The 23,353-nt window shown below is 45.7% G+C and overlaps 1 protein-coding gene across 1 annotated transcript; it reads left to right on the top strand.

Moving 5' to 3' along the window:
• Positions 1-18,886: 18,886 nt before the first annotated feature.
• Positions 18,887-20,032, top strand: LOC115330674 (the record flags this gene model as incomplete). Its single annotated transcript, XM_029992544.4, has 1 exon — positions 18,887-20,032. A coding segment is annotated over one exon (1,146 nt), but the record flags the coding sequence as incomplete, so codon positions are not given.
• Positions 20,033-23,353: the final 3,321 nt, after the last annotated feature.

Here is a 23,353-nt window from a genome sequence, read left to right as displayed (position 1 = left end):
TTCATTACAAGAACGAGAAAGGAGCGGGATTAAAATATGTAAGACAATAATAATCTGCGTCAGGGACAGAATCAGCGCCACTTTTCCTGAACTTCTCAGCCTCAAATTTCAGCCACCTTTCAAAACCTCCCTTAGAAAAAAGAGGCCGTACTTGAAACGAAGTTGAAATATATTGAATATGAATATTCATTTTTTATTTATTCTGTATTATTTTGTCCACATATGAAATACGCGCGTGAGGTATACAGAATATATCATAAATAATAATCAGAAAAGATTTTAGATATACCAAAAATATAATTCCTTCCTCGGCAAGATGCCATTTGTGTGTTAAAAACCGGTTACACAATATTTTTTTACTTTGGACTTTGTTAGTAAATGGTGTCCCTGTGGTATTTGAAGGCACTACTATATACATTCCACAACCACACATTAGAAATGAACAAAAGCACAAACACCATGACGCACTGAACACCTGAATCACAGTCCCGTACCTTCTCTAGAGCCTTAATTATATAGCCTACACATTGACGGCACTCTTTTGGCCGGTGACCACCTCTGCACCTATTAACGGTCCAAGTATTCGATATTCTGCTCGGGAGTCTGTCAAAGTGGGAACAGTGTTTTGAAGTTCGTGGACGATAGCTCTTACTAAAAAGCATTGGTAAAACTAATATTAATTTGGCGCAGTCGCTAAAACAATATCCACAAGAACGGCTCCTAGAAAAATGTATTGCTTCTTTGCATAGTACCACTCAGGACGAAGCGAGTCGAGACAGTTTCTTCACTTTAAAATAGTTATTTTGTTTTTATTTACTAGTTGACTATTTAATATGGTCATTAACGTCACTATATTAAAGTCATTACTCACATCACATACAATAGTGAGTATACACATTCAGTGAACTAACATTGTGCTAACACAACCACGCCAGCTTTAGCAGGTGCTCACAGCACTTGCTGAAGCTTTGCAGCATCAGCAAGTGTTGTGGTTGCAGTTCCCGAACCCCGTTTGTGATTGGTGTGCAAGACACTCATCAGGTGAGTTCTTGATAGACAAGAGGAAGCAATAACATAAACTGGGCTGATTTATCAGTGCGATGCTGCACAACTCAATTGACAAACTAATCGAATGCTGTATTTAGGCACTTCAGTGTACTGCACATCTGCTGGACGTGAACTTCTGATAGGCGCGAGCTTTTCAATTCTTTGGTAGTTTTAGTCAAACTACCAAAGTATCGCAGTCAAAAGATACTTAGAGTATAACACAACAGAATTTACGATTTCCAGGTATCTTAAGAGTATTCTGCACATATTTTCGATCGCTGCATTTTATTAGAGTTGGAGTATATTTTGCACGAAATAAATAAATATTTTAAGAAATATATGTGAAAGGTATTTTGTGTCTCCTAATTTAGTATTTACATATTTCAGAACGCATGAAGGGAACTTCAAATGCAGTTTAAATAAAGATATTTTTAAAAAAGAATTCAGAATTACATTGTTGCACTAGGTAAACAAAAAAAAAAGAAGTGTATATTTTTGGTATATTTTTGTGTACTTACAATAATGAACTGTACTTCAAATACACTCAAATTAGAATGCGGTGTATTTCAAACGTATTAGTTTTCGCTAAGCAATGGCGCAAGTGTACGTCGTCTTCTACAATATAAGTCATTTTTAATACTTAGGGCAATTAGTACGCTTAAAAAAAATTACAATCACGGAAAGTGTTTTTAATTATAACGAGAAAAACCTTAATTAAAAATCGTTGTTTAAATAGCTGTCCTCCTTTCTGAAACCGGTTTTTTTACGACAGAGTCAAGCTTCAAAATAATTCCATGATGTAAAATTATTTTAAGCAATTATGAATATGTATACAACCGAACAAGCTTTACAGATAACCAGACTAGTTCCTGTAGCATGCAATTAAATAAAACGAGATTCGATGCTAGAACGCTACCTGAGAAAACCAAGAACGCATGAAGGAAATAGTGAAGCTTCGTTTTCTTCTAAGGATTGCGTCAGGGACCCGATGACTGGTAACGCCGATGGTGGGCGGATGTTTATGGTCTAAAAAAATGACTGAAAGGACTCCATCAGTGTGAGAGAAATAAAAAGAAACGTCTATTTACAGTACAGATTCAAAGGTGGCCCCTCCCGCGTTTTTCACGGCCCTCGCGCGTCTCCTCTTCTTTTTCTTCTCTTTCCATGTATCGTGCGAGCCACAGTCGCGTCGCTCACTTTAAAGTCATCCTGAGCGAAAACAAAGACGAAACCGAAACTACAGCCACTGTACCGAAACCCTGCGCATGTCGCGCCTCTGGATTTGTGGCGGTCATTTACGTTGACCTTCACACCTCCCCAACAAGTATAATTTTGGGGCCTCAATGTCACAAAATTATCACACACAAAAACAAAATGTCCGCCCGTCATACACTGGTCGCTCTGGTAAGGTGATTTTGAATGTGCCCGCCAAGGCTCTAAACACCCCGTTACTACCAAAAGTGCCTTAAGGCTTCCATCATATGAACTGAAACGTGCATCTAAAAAAAAATCTACAAAGGCGTATCCGGAACATATGTTCTCTCTAAACCAGGCTGTTTTTTCAGAATCCCAAACTGCCCGTTCAGTCATACCAACAACAAAAAAATCTCACCAACTTAAAGTATACGATCCATTTAAAAAGACACACCAAAACTTCGATTCGCACATGCGACGAACCAAAAACCATTGCTTGACAAAGCAGTCGCTCCTTTTCTATGCGGTTCGTGTGGACCATGTGGACCTGGCGCTCCACAAGCTGGTCCATCTCGAAGGCTCTCAGCTGCGGCACCCGGCCCTCCACCGGGAGTTCTGTGGCCTTGGCCTGCTTCTCTTTTGGGCTGGGCCAATCCTCCTTCTTGACAGGTTCGCCCTCGGCCACTTTGTCGGGGTCTCCACCCTGGGTCGGGGGTGCCTCTTCGCCAGTCGCCGCCCCCGCCACCGCTAGGTAGCCATCGTTTGCCCACCCAGCACTTGCCTGTCGACCGTCGGGCTTGCGGTCCACGGCCGAGGCGGACACCACCGAGAACATGCCCCGCAGGTTGTGACGCACGTTCTTCTTGATTCCGAACGCCTCGCCCCCGGCCGCAGAGACAACCTTGTTCACCGTGAAGCTGCCCGGCTGCAGGTCCGCTTGGGGCACCGCCGCCTCCTGCGGGTACTTGGCCTCGAGGTTGAAGGGCTTGCTCCGGTAGAAGGTGAGCATCTTGCTGAAGGGCAGCTGGTGCCAGCGGGGAAACACCTCTGCCCGGTTGTCCAATCCCTTGCCCGGGTCGTGGCACAGCTCGACGGAGTAAAGCTGGGCGTCCATCACCGCAAAGCCTCGCATCTTGAATATGGGTGACAGCAAGACACACTGCAGGGCGCAGCCCCGGTCCATCACCTCGTCCTGGTGCGGTGTCGTCGAGGGCTCCCGTTGGAACACCTTGCAAACCAGCTGCTTGACCGCCGGCACCCAGGTACCGCCCCCGACTAGCTCCACCGACTCCACGTTTGTCGGCCGCAGCCCGGCCACCATCAGCGCCCACGCCATGGTACGTTAAGCACGCGCCAGCAGCTCGGTGGACGTGGTCTCAAAGGTCTCCCGTTTCAGCTTGCCCGCAACGCAGTCGTTCATGTAGCACTCGATGTTGAGCGTCAAGTCGTGAGGGTTGGCACTCACCTGCTCCGGAATCGATAATCGCCTGCACCATCCTTGGGCCGCATTTCACCTCCACTCTCTGCAAATCAGTGCGCGTACCATTCTGATTGACATTTATGTCCTGGGGTATACTCTGCTGGGATGGTGTTAAATTTGTTGAGATGTAACCCACCACGGGGTTATTCTTCAAGTCTCGGTTCCGCGCTTGTTTACTAGGACAGTCACGGGAAAAATGTTCCATACCCTTGCAGTTAAAACATTTCACCCTGGGTTGGTTTGACATTGACCCCGGCCCTACCTTATCGTGCTTTTTCCCGACAGGACTGGACCCTCCTTTCTTTTCAGACTCGCGGTTTTTCGCAGATGCAGGGGAATTGTTGCGTTGTTTGCATCGTTCTCCCTCTTCAAAACGGTCAGCCAGCGCAGCCACCTCTGCTGGTTTAAGCCATTTTCCAGTCTCATTTAGCGTGACATAGGTCTGCATGTCGACGGGTAAGGCATCTCTAATGCGATCAGAAACCATTAATGCTAGCAAGTCCTCAAGAGAGTCGATCGAGCGACTTCGAGCATAATACTCAAAGCAGCTCTCAACCCGCGTCGCAAACTGAGTCCAGGATTCTTTCTCCACTCTAGTGGCTTTGAGAAAAAGCCTCCTGCACTCAGCCGGCGACAGTTTGAGTTCCAAAAGAACTCGCTCCTCAACCGCACCGTAAACACTCGCTTCGCCGACAGGCAGCCTATTCACCAGCGCCCGCATGTGTTCCGTAAAATAAGGTCGCACGAGCGAACCCCTCAGACGCTCAGGCACCTCATATGTCGCAAAAACATTTTCGACACCGTCGAACCAGCTTGGTACGAGCAGTTCGGACGACGGCATTTTTGTCAACACACCCTTCATGAGCCTGGAAGAGCTAAGCACCTCTTCCCTCAGGTTGAGTTCTGCGCCGCCTCCACTGGTTCTGGGTCTGCTTTCCGCACGAACTCGCTCTAGTTCAAGCTCCAGACGCACTAGCCGTTCTTTTTCTCTTACGAGCTCAATCTCTCTTTCAATTAGTGTGCTACTCGATCGGCCACCACGGTCTCCGTCCTCGTGCGTCCCCACGGTCGCCGCTGGTCTACTCTGAGGTGACGGTTCGCCTCGCTCGTCGACATCGATATCATTAGCTCCATCCCGATCCAACGAGGTAACCGGCCTAAGCCGTTCCCCACTGCGTAGCTCCATGGCGCGCACCAGTCAAAATAATCACCTCACCCTTAAAGGTTGACAAGTCCCTATGGCAAGCAAACGCAGTCTGTCGATCGGAACAGTCCGGCCCGATAACGGTGTCCGAGTCGTGTAGACGCTTCGCAGGGCTGCGGGTCTGCAGCACTTCTCGAAGCCGCGTCGAAGCGAAGTCTCGGCGACCCAAGACTTTTTCGTTAAACACGGCTGCTGAGGCCCAGGAACTTGCCGCCTCTCTTCTTGTTGAATGGAGTCGCTGTCCGCTGAATCTGCTGGGTCGTTCCAGCCGACGGGGCCCGCTGACGCAATCCTGTCGACTGCGCCAGTGAAGGTTCGTTTTCTTCTTAGGATTGCGTCAGGGACCCGATGACTGGGAACGCCGATAGTGTGCGGATGTTGATGGTCTAAAAAAATGACTGAAAGGACTCCATCAGTGAGAGAGAAATGAAAAGAAACGTCTATTTACAGTACAGATTGAAAGGTGGCCCCTCCCGCGTTCCTCATGGCCCTCGCGCGTCTCCTCTTCTTTTTCTTCTCTTTCCATCAATCGCTCGAGCCACAGTCGCGTCGCTCACTTTAATGTCCCCATGAGCGAAAAGAAAGACGAAACCGAAACTACAGCCACTGTACCGAAACCCTGCGCATGTCGCGCCTCTGGATTTGTGGCTGTCATTTACGTTGACCTTCACAGGAATTATTTTAAATTTTATCCTAATCAAGTGGTGTTTACAATAACACTGCTGGCGTTACACTTTTAATATTTGTTTATGCTGAGTTCCTATGTGTACCAGGAGCATTCCCTTAACTGTCGTTGCTGCGTTATGATGTAAAAACGAATTACGAAAATTCAAACTCGTATAAAAAAGGCACTTCTGAATAAATATTAAAAAATGTCACACTATTAGTTAAGAAAGAAACGTAAATGCATAACCACATGAGTTCTTTATGTATTAATTAAAAGATAATAACGCGCATCGGAGGCATTACGACTCTAAAAACTTGAAATATGTACAGGCATGTCTTTCAAAATATCGAAACATGCAATTTTTGCTTTCTTATTGTGCATTAAGTTTGTAAAAGTGCATGCCACATTTTGTACTCAGACACTGATGATGGAATGGCCATTTATTTTCAAAAAGAACGAAAAGCGTGGCACGAGCAGATACGTGACATTTGCACCGCAAACAGAAGCGTTAGCACAGCTGCCACCGGTATTATGGTTGGGGCCGTGGAACCGTCGCCTTTTTACGATAATCTAAAAAGCCTCGGAACAAGCACCTTGTAAATATTGGCGACCGAGCACACGCTGATGAGCACGCGCAGAGCGAAAGTTGCGAGCTGATTCGTCGATTTTTTTTAAGGCCAGGGCGTCGAACCGGAACCGAACCGAACCGAAAACCGGAACCGAACCGGTATTTTTTCCGGAACTGAACCCGAACCCGAACCGTTATATTGTTATCGCGATGAACCCGAACCGGAACTGAACCGGAAAAAAAATAACGGTTACCGGCTCATGTCAAAACGGTTCGGCCACGCGCTGTTGACAATGAATGTGCTATCAATGCCATTTGTTTTTTAAGTGCCGTCAACTGACACACACCTCGCTTACATATTTTTCTTCTCCACTCAGCCTTAGGAATATAAACGCTGCACCCATGAATCTTGACATAGGAACCAGTATTGCGCTGGTCGCGGCTTGAACGAAAAAAAAAAAAATCGCGTCACGGGATTTCATTTTTCTACAATCTCGTAAATCCTAAATGCTGCTCTGTGCTCATTTCATAACACGTTTCTAGAACGCGCGAGTTCTTGAAGCTTGCTTCCATCGGAATGAGAAAAGAAAAGACTGTCGAGTTTGATAATAATGCATCCGGTTTCGTATAGGCACTTAGAAGCTAACATATTTGTGAGACAGCGAACTCTTCTATTTTAATATTTATCCTATTACGTCCTTCTGGCGTTGCGTTCGGTGAAGTGTTTTCCATATTCCGTATCTTGTTTAATGAAAACTTCTTTAAGGGTCTAATTTGAGTTACCGAAGGCTAGTTCAAATAAAGAAAGCTTTATTTTCTCCCCACTGTTCCTTCAATTGCTTATACGCCGAGATGGCGGGATAGTTAGCGAGTTCTACTTGTAAGTTGGTTTGTAAGGAGGTCGCAGATTTTACAGCTACTGCGTCGGACCCAATTAGAAGAAGTCCGAATGCGTAAACGTCGGTGAGGTAACCTTTGAGTGCACATAAAGAAACCATTCCTGGTAGAAATCTCTGAGCCTTAAACTACGATGTATCCCGTTTCGTATGTGCTGATTTCAGATGTTTTATTTGTAATTTATATTGATGTTGCAATTTGTCATTTATAATTTCCGAACCGGTTCGCGAACCGGTTCGCGGATCGAATTAATCGAACCGGAACTGAACCGGAACAAAATAAATCTACCTGAACCTGAACCGTAACCGAACCCTTATTTTTTCTGTTCGACACACTGTTTAAGGCTGGTTCACACAGACCCGTTCTCTTACGTTACGTTACGTTACGTTACGAAAGCTTATGTCTGAGTCACCGGGTATTTTGTGCTTCGTATTAAGCGTGGCTGCCAATTCAACGAGATAACCTGGCACGTGACATTCTAAACACGAATGTTTCGGTGACGACGAGCTAGGACGGTGGGTTACCGTGGCAACCAAGGACACAAGGATCGTCGTGACGTAAGGACTTGAGCTCGGGTCAACTTTTAAAGACTGGTTCACACAGCACCCTTTTCTTACGTTACGTCAAACTCACCGAAACATTTGTGTCTCGAATTTCGCGTGCCAGGTATACCTCCTCAAATTGGTAGCCACGCTTGATATGAAGCAGAGATATCCTGGGGGCTTTTGCGTAAGCTTACGTAATGTAACGTAAGGAATCGGGGCTGCCTAAATCAGCCTTTAAAGGGGTTCGTTCTGAAGGCAGCTTAGATGCTGCAGAAAACGCGTTGCACTAACGACTGATAAATTTCAAGTACGCTTTTGAAATGGTACCTGAAAAAATTAAAGGACCCATTCAGGGTAACTTTATCGACTATCGTGGATGTCAAATTACCAGCGTAAAGTAATAATTCGCAAAATGTTACCTATATTACACTAATTTAATTCTGAAATTTTTACCTCATATGGCGCACTTTAATTAAAATATGCCATAGCAGTCGTTAGGTTTTAGGCAACTTAATTTTGGGACGTCCCTTGCAAAGATTTCCATTTACATGAGACCTTTGACGCCAGGCTATCAAAATCTTTAGAGGTCCGTAGTCGGTGGTACCGAACGCTCTATTTACTTATCTACTGATGAGTTGTGGTGAAAAAGCCCGCATTTACTGGCACTGCCTGAAGCTTTCTCAAAACTTTAAAGGAGCCGTGAAACAATTTTGGGTTAGAAGGTTTTGTTAAGGTGGCATTATGCACTGTACACAAGTATACCGATACATGCGAGACACAAGTATACTCACCTGCGATGGAACTGGGCTGAAACTTTTGTTTTATGGCGGTTGAAATTAAAGCACCAAGGCAGACAATTTGTCTCAGTTTTTCAGAGCACAGCTCTTAGGCAACCGTCTCAGGGTTGAACGGCGTCGACGTCGGCGTAACCGCGCGTTGCATTGTGAGACATTTCCCATAATGCAGCGCGCTACTTTTTCAGCAAAGCCTTGACACAGGTATCGCCCCAACAGATTGGAATTTGGCTATCGTTCAACCAATTTTCAAATCGGGCGTAAAATCCGACCCCTCTAACTACCGTTCTATATCCCTTACGAGCGTCCAGTGCAAAGTGATGGAACATGTCATTTTTCAGCTATCATGAATCACCTCGGCAGGAATGACTACATTTTTCCTAGTAAACTTGGCTTCAGAAAAACCTACTCATGTAATACTCAACTCTTCGAATTTATCGCTGATCTGCACTTCAACACCCATGCTGGCTCCCAGACTGACGTCATCTTCATCAATTTCGCTAAGGCTTTCGATACAGTTCCGCATTGTGGCTTACTACTAAAGCTTTCGCACGTTCAAACCAAGTAGACCCTTTGATTGTAGACTGGATAGTAGCCTTTTTACGTGGCAGAAAGCAGTCAATTAGATTAAATAACACCCTTTCATCCCAATGTCCCGTCACATCCAGTGTCCCACAGGGTAGCGTTATAGGACCCCTCCTATTCCTAATGTGAATCAACGACCTCCCATCAACCTTAACGTCCACCATCAGGTATTTGCGGACGACTACGTGTTATATCAGAAAATAGCCAACTTCAATGATAGTCTCGCCCTACAGGATGACCTGGACAAAATTGGCACATAATGTGTGGAATGGCAACTCAACATTAATACTACAAAATGTCGGCAAATGACAGTCACCAAAAAGTTAGATGTGAAATTGATCCAATACAACCTTCTTTCTCTTGAACTTGAAGTTTCCACGATATATAAATATTTAGGCATTCACATTAATCATAATTTAACTTGGAATGAACACATCAATCATGTCAAACAGGTCGCATCAAAGAGACTTGGCTTTTTAAGGCGTACATTGCACCAGGCACCCCAGGGTACGCGTCTGCTTACCTATAACGCTGTCGTTCTCTCCATGCTTGAATACGCAAATATGATCTGAAATCTGAGTCAAGATTACCTAGTCAAAAGTCTTGAAGCACTGCAAAACAAAGCCGCGCGATTCCCCCCATCTCTGGAAATTACTCGTATGTTCTCTAGAGATGCGAAGGAAGATTTCTCGTTTGTGTTTTTTTCATCGTCTTTATTACAGTGCTTCCAGCTTCAAATAGTCTTTCTGTAGACTCGCAGTTCATATTTCAGTCAGAATTGATAACGCACCGAAAGTGGAACCTTATACAGCTCGTACTAATCTTTTTTCTTCATCGCCGTTATTATTGTGCATTTCCCACTGGAACACCCTGCCTGAATCTGTTACAGCCCAACAAGATGAGGTGTTGTTTAGAAAGAAGTGTGCACAATTTTTCTTTAAAATCTACTCCAAAACTAAGAATCTTTGAGCGCGGCCAACAATGTTGTCCTATGTGTGGATCAGCCAACGTGAATTTCTGACGCGATATTTGTTTCTGTTGCTTTCCACGGCTTTTCCCGAAGATTTACCATAGGCTTTGTGACTTTAGAACTTAAAAATTTGCAATCTTCATTATGCTGGAATGTGAATGATGGTGTGGTACCATGTTTGAATCAGATAATGTAAACTTTGTTACTCTGTCGTTCTTTTTTTATAGTTATTTTTTATAGTGTGCTTTTTCCTGCATACTGTAAAATCCTCGCTCATGTATTTCATCCGTAAGAATGTCTTTGAGCTAAATAAATGAAATTAAATGAAATAATGACGTCACACCTGACGTAACATGTGACGTTGCCCATAATGACATCACGTGTAACATCATGAGGAAAAAATTTCCCGCTAAATTTAACAGAAAAATATTCCAGCTAAATTTAGCGGTAAACTTTCCCTGCTAAATTTAGCGCAAACATTTCTCCGACAAATCTTGCAAAAAAATGTCCGGCTTAAATTAGCGGAATAACTTCGACGCTAAACTTAGCGGGAAAATTGACGTCACCTGACGTCAACACCAATTCAGTTTCCTCGGTAAATTTAGCGGGAAACTTTTTCCCGCTAAATTTGGTGCGGAAATTTCGGCTAAATTTTCAAATAAATTCAGCGGGAAAATGTTGGTAAATTTCCCGCTAAATTTAGAGGGAATATATTTTCCCGCTAGATTTAGCGGAAGTTTTTGCTTAATTGAGAAAGAAATTTTGCGAAATATTCTCGCTAAATGGGATGGATGCTGGAGAGGAGCAGGGGAGGGGAGGAGAGGCATACCCTCCCCTTCGCACCCTCCCATCCTCCTCAAGAGCTGCGCTCTAATTTTGCGTTACAAGGAATTGTAAATTTCTTTCATTTTTTTTTTCGCGAATCTTGTTGACACAGTTGTGGAGATCATGAGGCTGTACCAGTCACGGATATCACTCCTGCCAGAGTGACAGTCGAAAATGTCACACGAGCTGTAGAAACTAACAGTTGAAGAGACGCAGGGCGCGGAGAATTCTAGGCGTTTTGTTATTGCCCCACAGTCAATGAGATCGCTGTGGTTACGTGAAGGTGACTTGGGCTCGGTTACACGGCTTGGATTTGGTGCCCAGTCGTGGCGGTGACGAGCGTGGCAACTGTTTGCCACGCTGGTCTGTAGGAACTGTTTGCCATATATAACAATTTCGGAGGAAGGTATTCTAAATTATATCTTGAATATTAACGTTAAAAAGGCAGTTGGGCCGGATGGAATTCCCAATGGTCTCCTGAAAAGGTATGCGGAATGGAGCGCTAAGTACTTGACTGTAATATTCAAAAAGTCGCTAGAAACTTGCAATGTACCTTCAAAATGGAAAATAGCAAAAGTGATTCCCATCTTAAAATCCGGTGACTCAATGGTTGTTTCCAATTATCGACCTATTTCCTTGCTCAGTATTTGTAGTAAAATTTTGGAACATATTGTATTTAAACACATATCGGCATATCTGGAGCAAAATAGTTTTTTTACTAAGGCTCAACATGGTTTCCGACAGAAAGTGTCTACCATCACCCAACTGACCGAAACAGTGCACGAGTTCGCGTCGGTAATTAATACTCGATGGCAAACTGACGTTGTATACTTGGACTTTCCTAAAGCGTTCGACCGCGTTCCACATGAGAGGCTACTAACAAAATTGGCGGTTGTCTTAAATAATGCTAATATTTTGGGGTGGCTAGAAAGTTATTTGACTATGAGACAACAATTTGACAATTTGATAGCGCGTGTTCCGGTACTGCACACGTTACGTCTGGTGTCCCACAAGCCCAAGTAGCACAACTCGCTGGTTTGGGAATGGGGCGGTACCGGTCTGCCGGCAAGATCCTACTGGCCCGACGCTGGAAACGCCCCGTGGGGCGACAACGGGCCAGTGAGATTGCCAGTCACTGGCCAGCGACTGGGACTGACTGGGACGCCCGGCACTGGGCGTCCCAGTGAGTTCCCGGGATGCTGCCAGCACAAACCCCCAGCGTAGTACCAGTAATACGGTAAGATACCAGCAAGACCCCAGGCTAGCGGCCTCAAGCCATACAGTTCCCGGTCTTTTTTCCCAGCGAGTTCCCGGGCTGCTGCCAGCACAAATCCCCGGCACAGTACCAGCAGTACCGCAAGATACCAGCAAGACCCCAGGCTAGCGGGCTAAAACCATACAGTTCACGGTCTTGTTTTCCATGCTAACATTTGGTTTTGTGTGCAATTCACACCTGGATAGGAATGATGTAGTTCATAACAAGGGTTATTTTAACACGTAATGTGTGTAAACAATAAATGAAACATACAAAATTGTTACCGTCATTGTTTATTGTCAGTTGCAGTGAAGCTACAGTCGGCTGGTAATCATGCGCTTGTCGCCAGAGGAGTGCGCTGAATGAAAGAGGCTGCATGTCACGGGCCTAGGAAGTTTTCTTCACACTTCTCATGCAGCTTGTGATGCAAGTCGACCATGCACCCGAGAAGGCAAGTCCTTCATTACAGCACCTGTAAAGAGAATCGACACCACAGTAGAATGACAGGGTAAATCAATACCAGCTGGACGTGACAATCCAGAAATTCCAAACTGGGGTGAGGGGCATGAGACAAGCAGCCCATGTAAAAGGAAGTTTTTTTGTAGCTAATACACTAATTGTCTTTATTTTATTTTCAATCTGGAAACTATATCAAAACAAGAATCCCTAAGGGACGCACCTGTAACAATACACTGAATGACCAAGGGGTGAAAATTGTCCAGTTATCTCATAATCAAGGTCAGCTATTTGTATGAAAAAGGCCCACTTCAGAGAAAGGCTTGTGGAAATCATCTATTTTAATTCAAAAGGGCATGTCGAGAGACGGGCGAGCTTGGCAGAGTAGTTGGCATGTTGTTTAACACTGACGTTTGTTACGATAGGTGTGCAGTCCCCGATATCCACATTCAGCATTTTTAGGTAAACATAGCGATTCATTAGCATTACTGAGACAATGACAAATCATATCCTTGACATATACAGCTCACCATTGTACGCATACTAATGAGATTGGGTAGACACAGGTAAACATGTAATGCATTGCAGAGTATGACACCCCGGTTCACACATAATGGCAACTTGACGACTAAAAGTCATGTGCAGACTTCATTAAATAAATAATAGCGACTTACACAAAAACTAGTATATATTATCAGCGTCCACCATCAAACTCACATTGAGTGTTTTCCATCGGCATGCCGTAGCCCTTTAAAATGCCCGCAAGCCTCACTTCCCATGAGATGAAACATTCCCTCGTTATCATCATTATGATGTCTACAGGTGCGAACAGTTCAGGAATATCAATTGAAAGATACCAAATCAGTAGTGAGGTAGTGTACAGTGGCTGGTAGATGCAGGTTAATATGTATGGGACATCTATTTTCTAAGTGATATTGTTTATCTGGTCAATTTTCTTCACATACCCATCACATACTGGGACAAGGTTCTCAATACAGTAGAAAACAGGAAGGAGGAGTGAGTTCCAGATTTAGTTTTGCACAAGTTATGTGGCAACTGACTTCATCCTCTTAGAATTTATTAGAGTGGATCTGGGTGTAATGATGTCTAGCCCGACAATACTGCCAGGAGCACATGTCCCAAAACCTTCAGAAACGGGGAGAGGAAGTTTTAATCATAATTTCCGTATTGCGATGAGAGCTGCTCACACTGAGAATTGATGTGAGCAGTGTCGGCCATCCCTCTGTCTGAAATATCTATGCGTCAGCCACCCCCTATCAGAAAAAGTTTTAGCTGAGCGCTTTTTACGGCCCGCTCAGCTCAGCCACTGAGCGGGAAATTAACCAGGCATGCACGTAACACTCAGTCGGCAGTGGCCATAGGGGTGCAGGAATTGTCTTCTCCATCGGCATCTGCGCTCCGGTTGGTCGTTGCTGACTGAGCGTTGTGTGCATGCAGGTGCTTTCCTTTTGAGTGGAGCGGGTCTAACAATGGTCAGATAAAACTATCTAATGTCTATGTCACAGCCTCAACAGCCAAACGAGCAGTCTTCTTCCTCGCTTGCACAATAGACCGAAATTGCACTGCATACTGCTTTAGAGGCTTGTTGGCATGTTTCACACTCACTCTCTGCAGACAGCTAGGACCATCGGTAAGCGAGGGAAAAAAAAGTGTGAACACATATCATGCATGCCAAAAGAAAACATCAATGGGACTACACGAGACTGCATTAAAGTTGCCAATTGGGCGCGTTTTATACTGCACAGCCACTGCCTGAATCACATAAGTGTCACACTCGCCGAGCTTGAAGTACAGTCGTGATCTTTACGAGTGTGAACAAGCGATCGTCGACTGTTCAGTACTGGGAGCATCATGCACCAGCGGACTTACTCTCCTTTTAAAATGCCTTGCGAACCAAGCATGGTAAGTCATCTGATAAGGAGAGAACGTCACCACGGACAGCACTGAGCAGTTGATAATCACCTGCTTACCTTCATATGGATCAAGTCTCTACTTGGCCAAAGTAGGCAGTATGTGTGCAGCAGAAACGGCTGTACTGAAATCTCAAAAGGATGAAAGATCAGAACAGGCTTGGTGAGGTTTCACGTTGCAAGTATGCCCATGCAAATTTCACTTTCTAAAACATAAACGCGCATTTCAAATTGTCATCCAGGACAAGCTGCTATTACACAGCTGTATATATAAGGCAGCTTACCATCAACAACCTTCGCAGACTGCCATGGACCTGATCCTCGGCTTGACTGATGATGCAGGAACGAATTGGCCTAGTCGATGCTAGCTTCCGTTCGGCAAGGGCTGCACTGAGTATAAAGATGAAAAAAGTGTTGTAGATTATGTGAAACAAACAAAAGCAATCCTAGCATCCCCAATTCGCTAGAGGCACTGAAAACAAAAATAAGAGGTTGGGTCGATTATTTTAATGCAATATACTTCGGACACATACCATGACTGCATCTAAGATATTTGCTGCCTTCAATCTAGATCTGCTTGAAAATTTACAAGCCAAATAACAAATATTTTATGAGCTGAAATATATTTTGCTGGAACTACGAAATCTGAAGACTATCTCTGCAAATATGGTGCTATCTAGTACATCAGAGATGAGTAGAATTGGATTACAGCGTCCCCCTTACAAAGATTGAAGCAAAACAAGTATAAAATCTGCCGTGCCACTACAGCAAAACCTTGTTAATTCGGATCTCATGGGAGCGGCAAAAATGTCCGAATTAACCGAAAGTAGAAATATCGAAAGGACAAAGAAAGCTGCGCGAAAACGTTGCCCTGTGACAAACCTTTATTTTGAGAAAAAATCTGTTATTACCGCCTGCTTTCTGGACGACACTTGGGCGAAGACGGCAACTTTCCTTAGCGCGGTCGAGTGCTCCACCGCACTCGCACTGTCGGAGCTACGCATCCCGTGCACTGACAATGTAGCACAGCAAGGCCTCTTCTAGTTTCGGGTGCACCACCTTCCAAGGCCGCTTTCTTTTCGCGTTGAACTTCTCGCTCTCAAAAGCCCGTAGGATATCGGCCAAAATTTTTACGTACGTGGCCAAAGTGCTTCTCTTGACGTCGTAACTTTCCATAAGTTGTCGAAAGGCGCCGCCCTTAAAGGCCCTCAATATTTCCACTTTCGTCGCTAAATTCTTAGCCTAGTACAGCTGCAACGGAAAACGAGTAGCACAACTGACCAGTAATCGGGGCGGCGAAATCGCGACACCCGGCGCCATTTTTCCCGAGCGCCGATAGCGAGAGTGCCGGCACAGTCACGTTGCAATTTACAATGCGGGGGGGGGGGGGGGGGGGGGGGGGTGGCCGACGAAAAATTGAGGGATAGGATAGTTGTTAAAATGGCGGGCTTTAGGATCCCCGCATTGAGGCATAAAACGTGACTGTCACTCTCGCTATTGGCACGCTCGGGAACAATAGCCCCGCGTGTCGCGATTTTGCCATTCCGGTCGTCGGTCACTTGTGCTACCCTTTTTCCGTTGCAGCAATGCTTCTACCGCTTCCTTGCCAGGAGAGTAACGCGCTGAAGCACGGCGATCCAGAGCAAAACTGGTGCGAAACACGGTGAACCGAAAAACCATGGGAAAACCGGAAAAATCACGTGCGCACTTCGGATGGATATCGGTTATACCTTTTGGAACAGACGGTAGATAGCGCCACCTGCCGAATTCGTCCGAATTTACGATAGTGCGCCGAGTTCCCTCTGAATTAATGAGCGTTTGCTGCCATTGACTAATACATACGTTTGACGGGACCGAATCGGCAGTTCAAATTATCAAAATTTCCAAATTAGCGGGGGTTGAATTAACGAGGTTTTACTGTACAACAGAAACGACTCTACTGTGATCTCGTGTGGATCAGAGTTCGGAACAGGCATGAAGGATTTGGCACGAGAAATATGCCAATGTCATTATTCATTTTTGCAACATTAAAATGGCTCTGAAAGTGCGACCAGCTGCAGGGTGTATTAATGCAAATCTTGTGAGTGCTGAATTGTAGGCACAGTGCCCTGGTTGTGTTCATGTGCGATATGACCAAATACCATAGAGACCAATACTGCAAACCTCATCGAAAACCAATGGGTGCGGTGGCGAACGGCGTGAGTGGCGCTGTTCACCTCTCTTGCCGTTCATTTGTGTTTGTGTGTTGCCACTTCCAATGGGAAGGCTTCAGCCATTATTGGGAACACTAAATAAACAAATAAAAATGCAAACACAACACGCACAGCAATACTGGCAGCAAGTCGAGACGCACTTCTGTTGTAAACTCAGCATTCCGCTTACGAATGGGATGCGCAATTTCCCTACAGGATTTCATTCCACGTGAATGGCATTGGAATTGCTAAAGGCCAGTCCATAAACACAGTCTGCATTAAAAACAATCCTATCAGCAATATGTTTCTATTATATTGCTCAAAATATAGAGCACCTTACCATGAACAGCCTTGGCAGTCTTCCATGAAGCCTGGCCTTCAGCAGAGGAAGCTGTCATTCTGTGTCGTCTCAGGACACTCACATCAGTATGGCGAAAGTGAATGCCAACTTCTACTCGGTAAGGACTGCAGTAAGTATAAACATGAAAACACAGATTAGAACATACGATAAAAAATATCATAGACCAACGTGAAAAAAGTGCACAAAAAGACAAGGACAAAAGGACAGGAACACATAGGACGCAGACTGGTGCACACTCACAACTTGATCTATTGAACATAAAAGAAAAAGGATCAGAGAAATCAGAAAGGCTGTATTCGGAGAATGCGAGCTTCAGAAACCAGGGCGTGAGCAAAAGATGTCAGGTAGACTGTTTTACAGACACTTTGGAAAGAACAACAGCCTTTCCATGTATAAGGTGGTGAGTTCATTCTGATTGAACATCCTGAAAAGTAACAAACAAAAAACAAGGAATAAAAGAGAGGAATACATACACTACATACAAGTGTAGACTCCCAACTCACAAATTGGAGAAGAAAAAAAATAAAGAATGCGAAAGGAGCTTCAGCAAAAGTTCGAACAGGTCCAAGTGGAATGTGCTAACTCCCACCCATATGCATAAGACTGTAAACACAATTTTCTTGGCAGCTCAGGTAACGGACGGATGTGCGGACACATTGGTCGCCCATACTAAGAATAATAAAGGCCTAAAATAATCCCCTTGTATGGTTTTCACAGTATCTGCTAATTATTCACGTTTTCTCTAAAAGCCTCGTCCCACTAGAGCGACAAACACCGATTCTCGTCCGACGACACCACAAAGTTCCATGTCGCCGATGCTGTCCCACTGCAACGGCCAACGCCCGCGACAAATAATAGAGGCGGAGGGCACCGCGCTCTTCCAGACATTCTAGTTTACCAGTGAACAATACGGTGGAGGGAGGCAATCAAACAACCCCCCTTCCCCTTTCCGCCTCCACCCGCCGGCGGGCCGGCCCCCCCGCGCGCCCGCCGCTGCCGCGGTTCCCCCCCCCCCCCCCCCCACCCCACCCCACCCACCCGCGCGCGCGCGCCCGCCGCTGCCCAAGCGCTGCCGCGGTTTCCCCCCATCTCCCCAAACGTTCCGCCGCTACTGATGGACCTCGAGCGAGTATGCAGCCTATTTGTGAGCGAAGAAAAACAGCCTCGCATTACCCCATTCGCGCACAATTAGTAATACTGGTAAAAGCAAGCGATCTAGACAACAACAAGGATTTTGAACGGAGGAAAGAATAACCTAGCCCTAACAGACAAAGAAAGGAACTTACTTTGGAACGACCGTACCATGATCTTGGCTGTTGAGCAGATTTGACGTAGTTCCACGGCTCACAGTCGCTTCCTTCTTTTCTGGACACATTTGAAACTAAGATAAACTCCACGCATCACGACTAATCGGTGAATTGACCTGAAGACAGAGATATGAAAGCCCACACGCCCGGCCAAACGTGCAAAAAACGGCTGCGGATTGGATTGGATTGCATTGGTTGGCTCTAATGGATCTAGCGACTTTACGGAAACTATCTTCAACACGCTTGCAATAAAACGACCAGCAATGCAAATTAAAAAAAAAACACATTAGTATACACAGTAATAATAACTTATTTAGCATGTAAACATTGCCACAATAATATAAATGCGTCCTGAACACGTAGCAAAAACTTAAATACGAAACTAACCGCACAATGTATCCAACCGACTTCAGCAGCCTATAATCTTTTATACATCAGACGTTCTGTATGTTGGGAGAAAGAAGAAGACGCCGCTGAGAACGGTCGTGTTTTCGATGTTCTCCAAGGAAAATATACCGGCCACCGGCCGGGGAACCGCTGAGGCTTCGGCCAGTACTACTGAAATGTTGACCAATGAATACCGGACCGTGCTACCTCGTCTACCCACTGGCAACTTGAGCCTGAACTCCGTCTTTCTTCATGGCGATCTCGCCGCACGACCCTACCGAGCCCCAGACTTCCGTGACGCCTTACGAGATGTTGTCGACGCCCAAGATATCATCGGAATAGGCCAATTTCAGATGAGCCATGTCTGGATGGTAACGTGCGCAAACGCCTTAAGTAAAACTAAGCTTGTAAACAAAATGGAGCTTACCGTGAAGGGACGCAGATGCCTCATCATCGATCCCGACACCAGAGATGTGAAGCTGAAACTTCTCTGGTTACCTGTACACATGGAAAACCAGAGAATCGAAGAGGCACTGGCGCCTTTTGGCACGGTCCGTTCCATCGTACGAGAAAAATGGAAGTGCTCTGGAATGGAGCAAATGGAAACGCTCAACAAAGAGGTGACCCTGACACTTAGAGAAGGAATGAATGCAACGAATATTCCACATCAGCTCACGGTCTTCGGCTGTCGAAGCCTGGTGCTCGTCCCTGGTCGGCCACCGCTGTGTCTTCGGTGTAACAGAATTGGTCACATCCGTCGTGAGTGCAGAGTCCCGAGATGCGGCGAGTGCCGACGCTACGGACACGACGCGAGTGAGTGCGTCACCACCTACGCAGACAAGCTGAGGCAGTCGAGAAGCCTAGCAGACGATGTTGTCCACGATCATCTTATGGACATCAGCGAAGTCGTTGATGCCACAGGGGACATCACCTCTTTCCTTATCAAGACACAAAGGACCGAGTCGGAAACGTCTACACAGCGACCAGAAGAACTTCGTTCTGACCCCGAGTCTGCCAGCACCTTGCCAGGACTGTCAACACCAACCGAGGGTGTCACGGAAACGAAGAGAGATTGGTCGGATAGCGAGTTTCCATCCCTTAACGCACCACCTGAGTTACCGTGCCAGCAAGCAATTGCCCGACGCGAACGCGCCACGACGTCCACTGGCACATCGGTGAAACGACCTGCTCCTACGACGACAAGTAACGCGCAGCCCTCCGCCTCAGGTATTATTGCCGAGAGCAAGAACGACGAGGGAAGTGAGGTGAAACGCAAGCCAACTGCGGTGCGAGAGTTCCTCTGCAACAAGACGTCGCAATCTGAAGCTCTGGACGTGAGGAACGATGACGATGTGCTCCCACCCTAACTAGAAACCTTCCTGACATCTCCCCTCAGCTTCGCTACCATTAACGTGAGAGGACTGTGTTCACGTGCACGGCAATCTCAATTGTACAAGCTCCTGTTAAAGGAACATCTTGACTTTGTTGCTGTTCAAGAGACAAAGATATCGTCTGACGAGGATACTGCTCGTGCACTGGACCCCTTCCTCTCACACTACGAGGTATGCGTCAGTCATGCTGATGGCTTGTCGGGAGGGTGTTTTTTGTTTTTGAACAAGAACTTAGGGTATTCATCAGTTTCTCACACTGTCGACGATAAGGGAAGGTTCATATGTTGCGATTTTCTTTTATACGGTACCTACTGGCGATTAATTTGCATATATGCCTATAATGACGTTAGACAGCGTCGTTCTTTTTTTGAAAGCCTGATCCCATTTCTCAGCACCGACGCTCAACAAAGAGGTGACCCTGACACTTAGAGAAGGAATGAATGCAACGAATATTCCACATCAGCTCACGGTCTTCGGCTGTCGAAGCCTGGTGCTCGTCCCTGGTCGGCCACCGCTGTGTCTTCGGTGTAACAGAATTGGTCACATCCGTCGTGAGTGCAGAGTCCCGAGATGCGGCGAGTGCCGACGCTACGGACACGACGCGAGTGAGTGCGTCACCACCTACGCAGACAAGCTGAGGCAGTCGAGAAGCCTAGCAGACGATGTTGTCCACGATCATCTTATGGACATCAGCGAAGTCGTTGATGCCACAGGGGACATCACCTCTTTCCTTATCAAGACACAAAGGACCGAGTCGGAAACGTCTACACAGCGACCAGAAGAACTTCGTTCTGACCCCGAGTCTGCCAGCACCTTGCCAGGACTGTCAACACCAACCGAGGGTGTCACGGAAACGAAGAGAGATTGGTCGGATAGCGAGTTTCCATCCCTTAACGCACCACCTGAGTTACCGTGCCAGCAAGCAATTGCCCGACGCGAACGCGCCACGACGTCCACTGGCACATCGGTGAAACGACCTGCTCCTACGACGACAAGTAACGCGCAGCCCTCCGCCTCAGGTATTATTGCCGAGAGCAAGAACGACGAGGGAAGTGAGGTGAAACGCAAGCCAACTGCGGTGCGAGAGTTCCTCTGCAACAAGACGTCGCAATCTGAAGCTCTGGACGTGAGGAACGATGACGATGTGCTCCCACCCTAACTAGAAACCTTCCTGACATCTCCCCTCAGCTTCGCTACCATTAACGTGAGAGGACTGTGTTCACGTGCACGGCAATCTCAATTGTACAAGCTCCTGTTAAAGGAACATCTTGACTTTGTTGCTGTTCAAGAGACAAAGATATCGTCTGACGAGGATACTGCTCGTGCACTGGACCCCTTCCTCTCACACTACGAGGTATGCGTCAGTCATGCTGATGGCTTGTCGGGAGGGTGTTTTTTGTTTTTGAACAAGAACTTAGGGTATTCATCAGTTTCTCACACTGTCGACGATAAGGGAAGGTTCATATGTTGCGATTTTCTTTTATACGGTACCTACTGGCGATTAATTTGCATATATGCCTATAATGACGTTAGACAGCGTCGTTCTTTTTTTGAAAGCCTGATCCCATTTCTCAGCACCGACAAACATATTGTTTTATTTGGAGATTTCAACTGTGTGTGTAGCATAAAAGACAGGTCAGTGCATTCTGCAAGGCCCGATAGAAGTTCCGACATACTAAACACTCTTGCATTCGACTATCACCTTTTTGACGTCGGAGCTTCCCAAAATACTACTCTCCGATTCACTCACCTTCATGCTACAAGTAATGCGAGACTCGATCGTATTTACGTCTCAAGCTCGCTTATTTCACACGTGACTGCTTATGACGTAAAACCAGTTTCTTTTTCGGACCACTGCCTTGTAAAGATCCGTTTTGGAACAGACGCACCGCGAAAGGCACAACCAAATTGGGCTTTATGGAAACTAAATACAAGACTACTAGACAACCAAGACTTTCAGAAACGTGTCCGCGAATGTTTTAATCACGTGTCAACGAATCAGAAATTTGGCATATTTGCTCAGTGGGACTCCTTCAAACAGGAAGTTAAGAATGAAGCAATCGAATGCGCGTGCATTGCATCCTTTCATGCAAAGAAGGAAGAAGCTACACTTTTGAAAAATCTATGCATGCTTCACGAGTTGGAGTGCGAAACACCTGGTATGTTCCAAGAAGACATTCTTCGTGTAAAATGTCAGCTACAGCAATACGAGCACATTCGTTTACACGGTGCACTAGTACGGTCCCGGTGTAGGCGTTTCTTGTCCTCAGAGACACCCACGCGCCGTGCACTCGATGATGAGAGGCGTAACGGCCTTTCAAAGAAAATTAGAGTTTTAGAATGTAATGGGACACTCTCAGACAACGAAGAAGTCATCATGAAGGCATTTGAGTTGCATTACAAAAGTCTCTTTGGAAAAACGCAACATTTAGACATCCAGTTGGCAAAAAACTTAGTTTCTTTAATGCCCGAGGTAAAGCAGCTTCAGCGAGATCTCCTCAGTGGACCAGTAACATTGGAAGAAGTTCGATGCGTGGTAGACGAGTTGCCAAATTCTAAAACACCAGGACCTGATGGGCTCCCTGCAGAGTTTTACAAGACATACAAGGACTTGCTATGTCCTTTCCTACTTGAGGTGTTTTTGGAGGCGTACGAGATGGGAACTTTACCGCCGTCATTTTATGAGAGCCATACTGTGTTGATCCCTAAAAGTCAAGACCCAGACAAATTACAGCGCATTGAAGGCTATCGACCAATTAGTTTATGCAACGTAGATTACAAAATTTTTGCAAAAATTTTGACAAAACGATTACAGTGTGTCACGTCATCTGTTGTTGGAGACCACCAAACCTGTGGGATTAGGGGGAGACGTATACAAACTAACATCCACGTTGCGCGTTCAGTCATAGAAAGCTGCGTTCTTCATGCCGGTCAAGTCGCCATGGTTCAAGTAGACTTGGCTAAGGCATTTGATCGCGTGTCCCATGCTTTCCTGTTTGCTATTTTGCGTCATGTAAACCCAGGACCAACACTTTTAAAGGGTGTTAAGTTATGTTACCGCAACTGTGCCACCAGGCTCATAGTTAACGGTTCACTTTCAAATCGAATTAGTCTGGAATCGTCCGTCAAACAAGGATGTCCGCTATCACCGCTTTTATTCTCGCTTTATTTAGAACCCCTCTGTTTAAGTGTACTTAACAGCCCTATCGTGGAAGGTTTCCGTCTCTACTCTTCTGAAGTTAAAGTATTGGCATATGCAGACGATATAGCTTTCTTTTGTGCCGATAAACGCAGCGT

Source organism: Ixodes scapularis, unplaced genomic scaffold, assembly GCF_016920785.2.
Source record: "Ixodes scapularis isolate PalLabHiFi unplaced genomic scaffold, ASM1692078v2 PGA_scaffold1__304_contigs__length_218370807, whole genome shotgun sequence".
NCBI lineage: Eukaryota > Metazoa > Arthropoda > Arachnida > Ixodida > Ixodidae > Ixodes > Ixodes scapularis.
Note: the sequence above shows the minus strand (reverse complement) of the source record. Positions and strands in the feature narration are given on the sequence as shown.